The 15,863-nt window shown below is 37.6% G+C and overlaps 1 protein-coding gene across 2 annotated transcripts in view; it reads left to right on the top strand.

Moving 5' to 3' along the window:
- The first annotated feature begins 12,404 nt into the window (after positions 1–12,404).
- Positions 12,405–15,863, top strand: part of LOC132130025 (ceramide transfer protein) — a 38,228-nt gene continuing 34,769 nt past the window's right edge. For both annotated transcript variants that reach the window (XM_059541606.1, XM_059541605.1), the window contains exons 1-2: positions 12,405–12,560; positions 13,373–13,507. In XM_059541606.1, the coding sequence (XP_059397589.1) occupies positions 12,417–12,560; positions 13,373–13,507 (279 nt within the window). In that variant the 5' untranslated portion in view covers positions 12,405–12,416. The remainder of the gene's footprint in view (positions 12,561–13,372; positions 13,508–15,863) is intronic.

The raw sequence follows: 15,863 nt of genomic DNA, 5'->3' as shown, positions 1-15,863 counted from the left end.
TATTTTGCCCGTCCTGAGCCTGCCATGATGCAGGTGTTTTTAAATCATCACCCCAAACAGGATGCTAAAAACCCTGTAGTGAAGAAGGTGTTCACTAGTAAAGATGGCAAAAGCAGAAAGTGGCTGACATATTGTCATGAACGTCATGCTTTATTTTGTTTTTTATGTCTGGCCTTCAGCAAGCCAACTGACTCCAACATTTTCATAAATGGAATGTCAGACTGGAGACGTGCACCAGAGAGCGGAAGAGCATGAAAAAAGCATGGCACACAGAAATTGTGCTGAAGCTTATTTTTTAAACTGCTCAAAAGCTGACATCAAACACCTACTGGGGGGCAGACAGCTGACAGAGCACAGAAATCAGGTCAAGAAGAGGCGTCAGGTTTTGGAAAGGGTAGTGGAGGTCGTAAAAGTGATAGGAAAGAGGGGCCTAAACTACAGACAGGTTGAGAATGAGGCTGCGTATACCCTGGACAATGATAGCCTCGACCATGGAAATTTTTTGGAGCTGATCATTTTATTGGGAAAATATGATGTGTGTTTAAAAGAGCATCTAAGTAATGTGATTGAGAAGAGCAAAAAGTTGCATGTGTCACCAGGATCAAGAGGCAGAGGTTCCCTCATCTCTCTACTGTCTAAGACAACCGTCAACTCTGTGATTGATACCATCCGGAACTTAATTCAGCAAAACATCTCCACTGAGATCCGGAAAGCTGGAATGTTTTCTGTCCAGCTGGATACAACGCAGGACATAACAGCGCAAGACCAATGCTCAGTCATTTTGAGGTATGTGACTGATGTTGTCAATGAGAGGCTTGTCGCAGTGGTCCGGTGCAGCGCGTCCACTGGACAGTCCTTTTGTCGACTTGCTAACAGAAGTCCTTGAGCACCTAAAACTGGACTCAAGTCTGTGCATTGGAAATGCAACAGATGGAGCTTCAAACATGCAGGGGCAGTACAGAGGCTTCTCTGCACTCACGGCTTCACAGTCCTCCAACCATGTACACGTATGGTGCTATTCACATGTCCTCAATCTCGTGCTGTCTGATACCACTCAAATAGTGATAGAGAGTGGATCTTTGTTTGATCTCCTCAATGACACAGCAGTGTTCATCAGGGAGTCATATCAGAGGGTGAACATTTGGGAGAAGGAGAGCCATGACAAGAGACACAGACGCATTGCTCCAATTGGAGAGACACGTTGGTGGGCTAAGCACGATGCTCTGAACAAAATATTTGGATCATTTGGAAAGCCTCAAGACAGTTTGTACATTGATGTGTTGTCCACGCTCACAGCCATACAGGAACTGAAGACTGTGAAAGGAAATGTACGCACCAAAGCCAGAGGATACAAAGAGGGCCTAGTCAGGTATGAGACAATACTGACAGCTCAATTATTCCTTAGGATATTTGAGCATACATCACCATTGTCAAAGTACCTGCAGACAGAAGGGATGGACATCCTCTCTGCCCATAGGATGGTCATATCAACACAAGATGCCCTAAAAAAGATGGTGAGAAATTTCCAGGCTGTCAAGGCTGCTGCTGATGACTTTGTGAAATGGGCAAATGAAAAACTTGAGCAGCAAGATGAGGAGACCGACATGGAAGTGGAGGATGCACTGCCACAGAAGAGAAGAAAGAAGAAGAAAGCCATGCCGGGTGAGATGTCTCAGGATGAAACCATAATTGATGCTGAGAGAGCCTACGAGGTAAAGGTTCATAACCAAATTGTTGATACAGCTATTGAGGCCATCCACCAAAGATTTCTGACACGTGGCACTCTTTATGCAGATTTGTCATTTCTGGATCCCAAAAACTTCTCCCTGATCCGAAACCATGCTCTTCCTAAATCTGCACTTGAAGACCTCAGCAAGTGCCTGGTTAAATTTGATGATAGGGCAACAGTTGACAACCTGCAGTATGAGCTGAAAAGCTTAGCGGGACAGTGGGACAAGCTGAAAGAGTCACCACTGGATGAATATGTGACCAGGACAGTGGAGGATGGACCTGATGGAAAGGAAGAGGACATGGAAATCATCAACAAAAGCTGTGCCTCCTGCAAAGACTGCCCACTGTGCTGCTATCAGATTCTCCAGAGATTCAACATGCTCACTGATGCATATCCCCTGCTTGGACTTGCGTACAAGTTTTTGTTGACACTTTCAATAACCCAGGTGGCCTGTGAACGATCATTTTCTACCCTAAAATATATCAAAAGCAGACTGAGGAGCAGTCTGTCTGCCAGCAAATTGGAAGCCTTCATGTTGATGGCCACTGAAAAGGACATCCTTGTGGCTTTGGACACCGACACTGTAATAGACAGAGTTGCAGAGAAGAGCAAGCTACTGAGGAAACTGCTGTTATTGTAAGGTGAGATGAGATTATTGATATTATTTAAAAAAATATTCATAATATTGTAGACTGAAAATGTGACTCATTATTCCTCTCTCTCTCTCTCCCTTTCTCTCTCTCTTTTAGGATGCCCTCACTTTTTTCATATGAAACCGGCGTCAGACCGGTCTCCTCTCCGTCTTTCAGCGCGCTCTTCAATCCGCAGACCGCGGCGGAGCAGCGCGAGCGGAAACAAACACAGAGGACACAAGGTATGTGTTTATCGAAAGATTGTTAGAATATCCGTATCTGTGCAGTTCTTTGTCATAAATACAGTTTACAAAAGGTCACGAGGGAGCAGTCAGTTTCTCATCTTCTGTAAAGTTTTCGCTGCGTTCACCGCTCATCACTAAACAGCTGTTTCCTCCAGCGAACATCTAGCCCTTAACACATATGAACGAACACTTACACTTATTTAAATATACTTAATTTAATCGTACGTACTTTATACATAGACCAGCTACTGTGCAAAAGTCTTGGGCACGTTAGTATTTTCACTAAAGAATGGTGTTCGGCCAGTTATTTATATACTTTGCTGTTTCAGTATAAAATATCTGTTTAAATTTCCAAACATTCATTTCGCCGTTGTCAGACTGCTTGTGCATTCAAAATCGCACTAGATTATTAATAAAGTTAATGGCAAACTGATATTTCCTACTGACACACTACAGCATATATATAAATAACTGGCTTAAAACCCTTTTTTGGGGTGAAAATACTAATGTGCCTTAGACTTTTGCACAGTACTCTACTTTACAAACGACTGTTGCTACTTTATAAAGAATGAGCATACAGTCATTCACAGAACTGATTAAAGACAGTGACAGACAGCACTCATCTTAACTAAATATCAGAGTGAGTGACAGAGATACAGTAGAAACATTATGTGTGGTTTTTGTATTAAGTAATGACCCAGATTATGAAATACATTTATTAGCCTTAGATTAAGCATAACTTGGGAAATAAGAGCATCCAAAGTGAAAGCTATGTATTTATTTTAAATATTTGTAATGTTCTTTAATGTTATCCATAGTTTTTTTGTGGGTCTTTTTTTTAAAGTATCGGTTCAGGCACCGTTTAGGCGCCGGTACCGTTTTAAAAGTATCGAAATGGCACTGGATTATTTCTCACTGGCTCATTTACCAAATGGGTGCTTTCTCTTCGTCCTCCACAAATTAAGCTACTGTAGGTAGTTCGGTAGCGAGACGTTTTAATAAATTATCGTTTGCGATTGACGACGCGATTGACAATGTTGTGATAAGTAGGCCAACTTTTATACCCCCCCCCCCCCACACACACAGACTGGACATAGCAAATACAGGAAGCTATCAATCAAGAAGGTATCAGGATTATGAGTTTTTTCATTTTTAGTTTTTGATTAATCACTTGGATTAATCATTCACTTTGACAGCACTATAATCTTTCTTGTATATAGACAACCATACAAGGCTAATTGTTTTTTAGCCTCCACCAATGTTCTTGTCCATTGCCCTCGCAGATTCCTGCAGCTAAACTTGGATGTACATTTACATTCCATTAAAGGTTATTGATGACATGCCTCTGAAGTTTGACTTTTTGCACTATAACAATACTTATAGGCAACTATAGGGTGACCATATGAGCCATTTTCCCAGGACACGTCCTTACCAGGATTTTTATATTGCCTAAAATATCCAGATTTTGGCTGTTTGTGCTTTGCAGATCGATCATTGTATGGCATTCATAAGTGTCATACAATGATTGGTGCGCAGCGACGCTTCAAGTTGAATGAACGAACAAACACCTAACATGTACGTGTATTTGCATTACTCTGATCGTTCTCTGTAGATCTCACCTTATCACACGCCACGATTGGTTGATTATGTAACATACCTGCATGTTATTGGTCAAACTACTTTGGATGTTTTAGGCAATATAGAAATTCTGGCAAGGACGCGTCCTGGGAAAATGGCTCATATAGTCACCCTAGGCAACTAGTCATCATATCTCTAGTTCTTTAATGTATTTGCATTGTACTAAAGTACGTTCATTTTCAATGGGCATATATGCGGCTAAAACAGGTAACCTGGTGCATCCCAAATTTTTCAACATGAACATTTTAATATAACATTATAGTCATTATGGCCTATGGCTTTTAGAATAATGTTTTTTTGAGGAGGTGGGTAGTGCACAATAGGCCCCTGTGGCGCGGCCTAAGCTTTTGTTCTAAATGGCATTTTTTTCCCTTACATTACTTTTACTTTTATACTTTAAGTAGTTTTTTAAACCAGTACTTTTACACTTTTACTTGAGTAAAAAGCTTGAGTTGATACTTCAACTTCTACAAAAGTCTTTTTAAACCCTAGTATCTATACTTCTACTTGAGTAATGAATGTCAATACTTTTGACACCACTGGCAAGATTAACCACAATCTGTGATCCGTGGTCAAAGAGTTCTTGTGTGTTCTGATTGGTGGATGATGATGATGAGTGGATAAAGACTAGAGCAATCAAATATTGAGAGAGTGATCTGCTCACCTGCTTATGTTCGTGGTCACAGTATGCAAATGTTCTGCATGACAAACCCGCATCATTTGCAAGTTTGCCAATTTGTGCAGCGTACAAAAGAGGTTCTGTATTTAACAATGCATTTCACCTAAACAATGCAGTCTACCTAATTTTTTTCCTGTGTGACAAATAGACTGGAACTGTGATTTTATATATCTTTTTTTGACATAACTGCCAAATGCTAAAACATTTTAACTTAAACTTGGATATATAATGCTATTGCTAAATCACACAATATTTTAGTGTTTCTTCATAGACTTTTAATATTTTGTCTTTTTATTTTATTTTTTTTTTAATTTTAGTTTTAGTAATCAGTTTGTTCTTCAATTTTTTTTATTTTTTTTACATTTTTGTTTGTTTTTGTAATTTTTTAAAAAGTTTTATTACTTTTAGTTATTTTAGCATATCAAATTATACCTGAATTAATATATATATATATATATATATATATATATATATATATATATATATATATATATATATATATATATATATATATATATATATATATATATATATATATATATATAAAATGTACTTAATTTCAAATTAAAAAAAAAACCTTTTTATGGTTTTAGTTTTAGTTATAACCCTGCTAAGTCATTTGACAACAGTACAGCTTACTTCTATTTGAAATATTTTAAATAGTATACATATTGTGCAGGAATTGATGCATTAGTAGGCTACTCTATTTCCAGCATGACAATTCCTTTAGTTTATGAGAAGAAATTTTTATGTTGAAAGGAAATATTGAGTGGCCCTTCAAAAATTCCTGTTGAGTCTGTGTTGTACTCTTCATCTCCAGTAGGAGGCAGATGCGAGTCTGGACCCCTGAACCCCCAGCATAAGGAATCATTTAGGGTGGGGATGGTTTTTCCTTTTTCTTAAGAGCCGGTGACTTACTGAGCCGAGAGAATTAGAGTGGTAAAACACACACACACACACACACACACACACACACACACACACACACACACACACACACACACACACACACAGACACACACACCTACAGAAGAATAAAAAAGTGAAGTAATTCTGAGTGACTGAGAGAGAATAGTTCAGTGCATGGATTTTACATGCTGTGGCAGCCCTCTGTGAATGTGTGTGTGTGTGTACGCGTGGGTGGTTGTGTGTTTGGGGAGTGTGGGTGTGGTGTTTGTCAGACACAGGATTGTGATCAGCTGCTGGTTGTAAAGTTGGTTACTGAGTAAGAAATGTTTTCATTCCAGTGATTTCAAGGAATAGGGAGTGTTGACCGATTTTTGATCAAAATCAAATAAAATTAATTCACAATCATAGCGATAGACACTATAGGAACTTGACGTGCTTTTACTGCTGACTGTAAAGTTATGGCAGATAACCCTTTATAGCCAAACACCCACTTAATTAAACAGCATCAGTTCTCAGAATACAGATTGCACAGTTTTCTATGCTGATGAGTCTCAGTTACAAACTGTGAATGACTTGCGTTTGTTGAGTCACCATGCATAATTAATGCCACTTAACATTAGCTGAACATAAACATTAAACTCTGATGAGTCAAAGTAGTTATTTTGCTTCAATCAGCCTGAGATCATTGCTTTCCCACGAACAGTAAAGTTCCTTTGTTTCAGATTATGCAAAATTTGAGTACCTTATTGTGCAACGAAAGAGGAAAAGGCAGTGCCGCTGATTATTTATAGCCATTTCATATGGCTGAATTGGTTGAAAACCCATATTGTGTGCTTACAGACTGATAACGCTGTATTAATGTGAGAATTCACACAGAACTGAATTCACACTGCAGGGTTAGACGGGGTTCACACAGATCAGTAAAGCCCCGTCAACACAATCTCTCAGATTAGCATTAGCCCAGGCGCTGGCCGAGAAACGTGAGTCTGTGACTCGGTCTAAGCACTTATTGCACAACAAAACCACAAAAGTGTGGGATTTCACTGGAACTCTGGATGACCCTGTGATTGGCTGGCAGGGAAGGGTTGGAATATTCCGGAAGACTGACATTCCATGACCACAATACAAGAACAGACGGCAAGATTATTAGAACCTCACACCTGTCTCCATATAAAACTCTCACTGCTGGAGTCTTCTACCATCTGGACAAAAATCTGGAATAACTTTACTAACAACTAAGATTTTTCAGTGTTTTTGAAAGAAGTCTATTTGCTCCCCAAGGATGAAAAATATGATGAAAAATACTGTCAATTTTGTGAAATATTATTATAATTTTAAATAAAGCTTTTCTATGTGAACATCTGCTAGAATGTAATTTATTTCTGTGATGCACAGCTGTATTTTCAGCATCATTCCTCCAGTCTTCAGTGTCACATGATCTTCAGAAATCATGAAAATATGATGATTTGCTGCTCAATATTTTTCTGCTGAATATTTTTGTGGAGAAACCTTGATTCATTTTATTTTTCAATATTCTTTGATGAACAGAAAGTTCAAAAGAACAGCATTTATTTGAAATAGAATTTATAAATATATATGTCTTTACTGGCACTTTTCATCACTTTAATGCATCCCTGCTGAAAAAAAAGTGTTAATTTCTTTTTTAATCTAACTGACCCCAAGCTTCTGAATGATATATCTCAGTTTCCAACAAATATTCAGCAGCACAACTGTTTTCAACATTGATTATAATAATCAGAAATGTTTCTTGAGCAGTGAATCATCATATTAGAAGGATTTCTGAAGATCACTGAAGACTGTAGTAATGATGCTGAAAATACACAGCAATAAATACAATTTCTAAACTGTTGTATTAAACTGCAATAATATTTCACAATCTTTACTGTATTTAGGATCGAATAAATGCAGCCTTGGTGAGGAGAAAAGACTTCAAAACTTCAAAAACATTAAAAACACTTAATTATTCCAAACTTTCTTTATTAATCTCCAGCACTGAATCACATGTCTTGTTGAGCAGACCCGGGGGCCGATAAAAGTAAGAAAGAAAGAAAAGTGACAAAAAAACACAAGTTAAACATCTCCGACTTCCTCACATGCCTCAAAGTCCTCTGGCTTCGTGGTTATGTAATATTATCATCAGTCACATGCTGAAATCCACTAAACTGAAACAAACCAATCTAAACCGGATGCCATGCCAAACGACCCATTAAGCTCTGCAGAATCGAGAAACATGTGTCTAATTCCCCGTGGTGCCTGGCTTTCCGAGGAACGCGGCTAATCTGGAGCATGAGGGGAAGAGGAGGAGTCCTGCTGGACTAATGGAGCCTGGTCCTGATGGAGGTCTTGCGGTCTCCTTCATGGGTCTCATGACCAGAAACAAACTCATGACACGGCTCCGACTGAACACTGGAACACCATTAAAAGCCCTTTCGCAGGAAAGTGAACGTTTGTGAATTTCCCTCGGGTATCGATCTGAGAAGAAAGGGTTGGAATCGATTATATTTTAGTTGAGGCCAAGAACTTCAAACATCAGGAAAATCTGATTCATAGCTGAACAAATCTGTGTCTAAAACCCTCACGGGCAAATCGTTCATAACATATGCATTTATAAAATAAATAGGATGATTTTACAAGTCATGTCATGCCATCTTTGAAGATAAATAGGTGAGTTTTGGACAGTTTGAGTCAGATTGAAGCTCATGAATTGAAACAAGCCAATTTTAAAATTCTGTATTTCACTCAGCTAACAAATTTGTTTCTTACTTAGTATTTTTGTCTTGTTTTCCGGTAAAAAATATCAAAATCTTAAATCAGATTACATTAAATGTATCATGGTTACAACAAGAGTTAATATCTGAAATAATTCTGAATCTCAAATAAATGTAAGATTGTTTTAGATTCTTTGATGAAAAGAAAGAAGCATTTATTAATTTTTGTAACATTATAAATAGCTTCATTGTCACTTTTCATCTTTGCAGAATTAAGGTATTCATTTAATGTTTCTTTTTATTTAATCTTACCTCATGGTTTCCACTAAATATTAAGCAACAAAGGCAGTTTTCACCATTGATAATAATACCATATTATAATGATTTCTGAAGATCATGTGACAATGAATACTGAAGTAATGATGCTTTGATCACAGCAATAAATTACATATAAAATGTTATATTCAAATAGAAAATTGTTATTTTAAATTGTATTAATATTTCAAAATTTTTAATTTTTTTACTGTACTTTTTTAGCAGAAGACTCTAATAAACATTAATAAATCTTTTTTTTTAAATCGAGTTTCCTGAAAAAAAATAGTTATTTTTTGTGCTTAAAATAAAGATAAATATCTGCCAAAAATAATCTTTAAAATTCAAAAAGAAAACAAGATAAATTTTCTCTCCTACGTTTCTTCTTTTTCTTGTTTTAAGCACAAACTCATTTCATTTTGATACATTTTTCAAAAGACAAGACACAATATCTTAAATCATTTCATTTCTCTTTATGTTGATCTGTATCAGTAATCTATATGTTGACTTTGCTGGAAAGCTTGGCACTAGAGGTCCGAAAAAGAGTTCAATGAACATTACCAGCTATCGAAATTTTAACCCCAAAGTCAGGAAGTGAAATTGCAGAGGTCAGGACAATGTGGGTGCGTCTGTGCTGAAAGAACCGTTGCTATAATCGTGACTAATAAGATCATGCTCCCTTCACTGCCAACAGTGACTCATGTTCACAAGCGTCCTTCATACTGACAGTGAGACTGAATGTGTATCTTGTGTTTTCACTGTGTGAGAGGTGAAGAAACACAGAGAAAGACAGAAAGAGATGAATACTAAATGATTGACACTTTTACAGTCTGTCTGAATAATGAAGGGATGAAAGGTTCTCACAAAACAGCAGTTCATTCTGGTGAAGACCCGCCCACTTAGACTATAAAAGCTATTTTTGTTATCTTTTTAATTCAGCTTCATTATGTATAACTATAAAGATTTTCATGAATTCATATTCATTAATATTTTATATAATATGCATATATTTTCATACATTTATTAATATGCATATTCCACATGTATGAAAACACAGTATTCTTATATATATAAACACACACACACACACACACACACACACACACATATATTACATACTGTATATATTAATATTATATAATTATAATATGCTTATATTTGTATTAACTTTATATACTGTAAATGTATATGTATACATACAATTTATATTTCATATGTATGCAAAACAGTATAGAGTATAATTTAACATAAATAACAAATATAGATACATTTATATGTATTCAAACTTGACTATGCCTATCCACCTGCACACATCTTTTTCAGCTTCACATATTCGTTCAGATCCTCATACCTCCACAGTGATGCATCCACTGATTCACTTTCATCCATCCCTAACATCCATCAATCTCCCTTTCTTCTTCAGCATAGCCACAGTGATTCAGATGAAGACCTGTGAGACCAAATGTGTGAAAATCAATGGGAAGTGTTAGGAACATTTATGGTGGGGCACTAATGCTTTGCTTTTGGCAAAACTAATAAGGTGGTATTTTGGTCTATAGCATTATATCATAGACAGAATGTTATCTTTCCAGTTAGTAGAGAGTGACCTGAATATCTAAATATATGTACATGATGTCTACCAGAGGTCAATGGGAAGAGGAAATGGGTCACACTTTTCTGTCTGTTTAAAAGCTACTGTATATGAATCCATGCTAAAGGATTCTCCTACTTACGTAATGCTTTTTTTTCTAATCTGTGTGAATTTTACAAATAAACCTATATCCATATTGGCATTTTTGTTTGAAACTCATGCTAGAAAAAAATCAGTCTAAAACAATGCCAAAGATCAGTATAGGGGGTTCTTAAAAGGTAGAAAGTAAAAAGTCATTTAACAAACCACATTTAGATTTCTTCATTTAGTGTTTACTAAGAAGTGAAGCTTCACTTTCATTATTGCTCATTTCAGAGTTACCGATCTGAGTTAACCTAGAAACCAAACACAACACACTTAACCGCATACAAACACTTAATAACACCTAGAAGCTCCCTAGCAAAGGCCTGGAAACAAACCACAACATCATATAGGCCCATGTTTTTCAAGTATAAATCACATTTTCCTGAGTGGAAATTTAAAGAAATATAGTCTTAACCTGTAATTGGCTGGAAATAGGCTGCATTCACATGATGCTTTCATGCTCTCTTCATATGACCCTAGAACTCTCTATTCTAGATTCTAAAAAAAAAACACTCTCTATTCTTTTTCTATTCTTGTTTACTTAGAAAAAAAGGAGAATTCTAATGTTAGAAGCTCCTTTTTCACAATTCTATCTTTTTGTTTTCTTTTTATTTATTATAAAAAAAATTTCCCTCTAATACTAGGATTTTCTATTCTTTTTACTTCTTTAAAATGACCCTTAAGGGTTCTTGTTTTCTTCATTTGACCCTCTAGCACTCTTTATTCTAAGAAGAAGAATAAGAAACACTTGACCCTCTTTAGTGTCACAAGCTTCCAGAACACAGAGACAACAACAACAACAACAACACATATAATAAAAATAAGATGTGAATAAAATACACATGCATAAATATAAATAAACCACAAAAAGTAAAATAATAATAATAATAATAATAATAATAACAGGTGTGCTATAAATAGAATAGGAATAAAATAAATTAATAATAAATTTTTACATGTTTTCAATTTTAATTCTGTTGGCGTGTTTTAACTCTCTCACTGTCCAGCTTTTCTAAAGAAAGGCGGGGCAAAAGTATCCATATAAGGAAATGAGGCTTTGATGACGTCATACACTAGCCAGCGCCCCTTGAGCTGGAAAGCAGTGTTGCCAGCTCCGCGGAATTGGGCTACTTTAACACTGTTGTTTTGCACGTCCGCGGTTTGAAGCGACCTTAATAACGTGATATTTAGCCCCTGTAGTGCAAATTTAACCAAGGGGAACACCGCCCAAATTTCTTTTGCTATTGTACCCCACGGAACGCGATTTTTACTGGAGGAACCCCCACCGAAACGCGACTGGGCTAGTTTTAAAGAGAAACTGGGAGGGTTTTGTTGTAAAAACCTGGCAACCCTGCACTTAAGGAGAGCGGCGGCGAGCACCAGCCTTCACTGGCGAAGATGTCGTTACAGTAAAAATCGAGGGGAAAAAATATAAATGCGGAATTAATTCTAATTAGCTTTTTTTCTCGAGTATTTCGCGTATTTTTATTGTTGTGATTGAGGATAATCTCTTTTGGCAGCTGCTGTTTGATTTAGAGGGCGTTTTTTTTTAGAGAGAGCGACGCGCGAGTGAGTGGGGGAGCGCGCGAGCACGAGGGGGCGGGAGTCTCTCTCGCTGCCTCAACAGTCAGCTTCAGACGCTCGTGAAATTACCACACGGACGGTTTACTTCCACATTTATCGCTTATTGTCGGGATTTTCTAGAGAAACAACACCGTACTCGATGCGCGGCCTTCTAACGGACATTCGCCGCTGATAATACGCCCGCTTTTTACTGTTGTTGTTGTTTTTCGTCGGGATTCGTTATGAATTCCAGCCCGCTTCCTAACGGCAGACTCGTGCCGGACAGCCAGAGCTGGAACTCCTCCGGTTCCGACGAGGATCTGGACGTCGAACCGGGACCAGGGCCGCACGGAGGGGTGGTAGAATCTGGCGGGGTGCTCAGTAAGGTGGGTTCAGAACCGGGAAAGCGTGCGTTTATGTGCGTGTTTCCACCTGAGCCGATGTAAACAAACGGCATGTCTGTCAGGCTGAATGTCACGAAGCCTGTCTAGAAAATGTCCTAATTTTGCCAATTTTAGTTATAATACTTTGCATGGTGATATTATTTGCATGACAATTAAACAATTTTACCTATTAGCGTAATATAACCAATGTTTTACGTCTGATCTGTTTATCATTACTGTCCGGACCCATGGGTTTCCTTAATTAAATTAAGCGCGAATTAGTTATATCATTATATATCATTATTTGTTCGCATCACGGTATATTTTCCATGATGATTTCCAGTAGCGTTACATGCTGACTATATGCTTCTCTTTAGACAGCAAGCCCCAATGTTATGTTAACCAAACTGTTTTTTTTAATATACTTAATGTGATGCATGGATCTCTTTCTTCATGCGTATATAACACGGAAGGTTTGCAGCAGGTTCTGGGCTGAAGCTGGAGTTAAATAGGGTTACTAGAGTTCATCTGTCTTTTCTTCCTGATGGGATTAGAGGAGAAAACCTGTCCTCATGACTCAGACAGCTGATCATCTGTTTTTGTGATGAGAGGAGCATATTCCATGAGATTAGTGTGTGATTCCACTGTATGCAATTGACCTAAACCCTCGCCCATTTGAAGGATATGTATTTATGCATTTATAATGTCATAAAATGTTATATTGAACTGTGCATCTGTTCTTTATTGTTATTAGTCATCTGAGTGCACACTAGATACAGCTTTTATTTTCTTATGGCAATTGTGTTTCTCTACAGTGGACTAACTACATTCACGGATGGCAGGACCGCTGGGTCGTTCTGAAGAACAACACCTTGAGTTACTACAAATCCCAGGACGAGCGCGAGTACGGCTGTCGCGGTTCCCTGTGTCTCAGCAAGGCTGTCATCACAGTGAGTATCCCAGGGAAAAATCCTTCCAGACAGCCGTGGGAATTTCTGAGCCGAGCCAAAATTAGATTGATGGTGTGCATTGTAAACAAAAGCTTGAAATGGTTCAGATTGGAAATTGTCATGTTGGGAGCTCCAGAACTGTAGTTGAATGGAAATACGTGGGATGCATGATGCTTTTTCGGTATGCCAGCTTCAGGATTGCTTAGCAGTTATGCATATTTTTTTTGGCATATTGTACATTGTGATGTTTTAATACCTGATAAGACATAATGTATCTGATTTCATATTAATAGCCCTGTTTATGTTGTAGTTCAGTGAAATTAATGCATTATTGAAACTTCACTGATTGTTTTGGGCCATCACGTTGTTTATTGGATCTTAAAGGTTGTCTTGAAGTTATGAACAAACATTCGTCTGATAACCTTAGTAGAATGATCGTGCTATTGTTGGGCTTAAAATGTTAAAGAAAACTGTTTCAGAGAACATGCTAAAAGTAACATTCGCATAATGTTAAAACAAATTGTTTCCTAAATGCTTTCTCTAATATTCAAATAAGCAATTTTTTTTGTTTTGAAACTGGGTCTTTTGAACATTCAGAAATAACATTTTTATAACTTAATGGTAACGTAAGTATATTTAGAACTTAAAGCATATATAATGGAAACTTGGATCATATTTTTGATAGTTAACGTAGACTAACCATGTTCCGTACAAAACGATGTTCTGTACAGGTGACGTTTTAGCGCCGATTGCAGAATAAATAATTACAGTTCGTACATAAACTATATATCTGTGTCATCCTTATGTTTCTCTCTTTCACCCCCAATCTAAACAGAGACCCATCTGCTGTTTGTTTCAGTAAGATTCGAGTAAAGGCCCTTTCACACCGGATGCGTAACGAAAAAGCGAAACGAAAAAGCGAATAGTTCGCGTGCGAATAGTTCGCGTCAAAACCATTCACATCAGCCGCGACGCGAATTTGCGATGTCTGTGACGTTCAGAGAGCTTCAACATTCCAAAACTTTCGCGCCGACAGTTGAGAAAATGGACACTTCAACATCATCATCCAGTGAAGACGAGCTTTTCATTTTCTTTAAAAGACAGAAAAGAAGGTTTTGGGTGCACCCAGTCCTAAAGAACAGAGAGTCTGAAGGGGAGTATGCCAATCTTGTACAGGAGCTAAAACTTTATCATGGCCGGTTCCGCACTTACTTTCGGATGTCTGTGGGACAATTCGAGGAGCTCCTTCAGATAGTGGCACCGCATCTGACGAGACAAACCACAAACTTCAGGGAACCAATTGATCCGGAGCAGCGTCTGGCAGTCTGCTTAAGGTGAGCTGTCCTCTTAAAAACATCAGCCCATAGAACACACACACAAGTAATCAGAAGATCCGTCATTTTTGCTGTGACGTCACCTTTTTTTCCTTGTATGTGATTGGCTGAAGCCTTTTTGTCGCCTCAAAAGTAAAAGAAAATCGACATCGAAGCGAAAAAAATAAAAGTCGTTTTTTCGCCTCAGCACATTCGCGTTCGGTGTGAAAGCACTCATTACACAAACAGCTGATCAAAAAATAAAACCATCGCGCGAATTATTCGCGCGTCAAAATCGTGTCCAGTGTGAAAGGACCTTAAGTTTGCTCGTTGCGCCAACCGCGCTTGAAAATGGACGGTGGGGAAGATTTACTTCAAAACTTCAGCTTGGGAGGGAAGACAACTAGAGCAGCGAAAATATAGATTTCTATTCCACTTATGTTTCTCACAGTACTACAGCCTTTATTAAATGAATATTATGTTATCACAAATTGTTAAATACATTACCTTTTGTTGAATAAATGCTTTGAAATGGGAATGTTTAATCATCGATTGCGGGCGATAACCACTTAGCGCCACCCTCACCTGAGACAGGCAGCAGAGACCTCTTACTTTAAGAAGTTTTCACATTGGTTAACCTTTTTTTTTATTAATCAGTGCAAATTACTCTCCCTTCTCGTCTTCTGCATCTTCAGAAAGATATGGAAATGATGTTCACTAACCTTTCACATGGTTCATGCTTAACTCGCATGTCATAATTAATATCACGACACAATCATGCCTAACTCGCATGCGCCCTTTATTAAAGCAGCAATTAACCTGTATTTTAATCAAATAAAAAGGTAATAATCTTTGATATTCATTGGAATTATGTTTTCTTGCAGTTAAAATAAATAAACAGTTCACTTTTGATCAGTTACATGTCAACTTTCGCCGATAAAATCAAGTTATGAGCGCTGTACGGAACATCATTATAAGCCTGTACGGAACACCGTTAACCCCTATCATCTTCCGTACACTGGCGGAGGTGGTACTTTTCCCCA

This window comes from Carassius carassius, chromosome 47 (assembly GCF_963082965.1).
Source record: "Carassius carassius chromosome 47, fCarCar2.1, whole genome shotgun sequence".
Classification (NCBI taxonomy): Eukaryota; Metazoa; Chordata; class Actinopteri; order Cypriniformes; family Cyprinidae; genus Carassius; species Carassius carassius.
The sequence above is the reverse complement of the archived record's forward strand: the minus strand, read 5'-3'. Positions and strand labels throughout refer to the sequence as shown.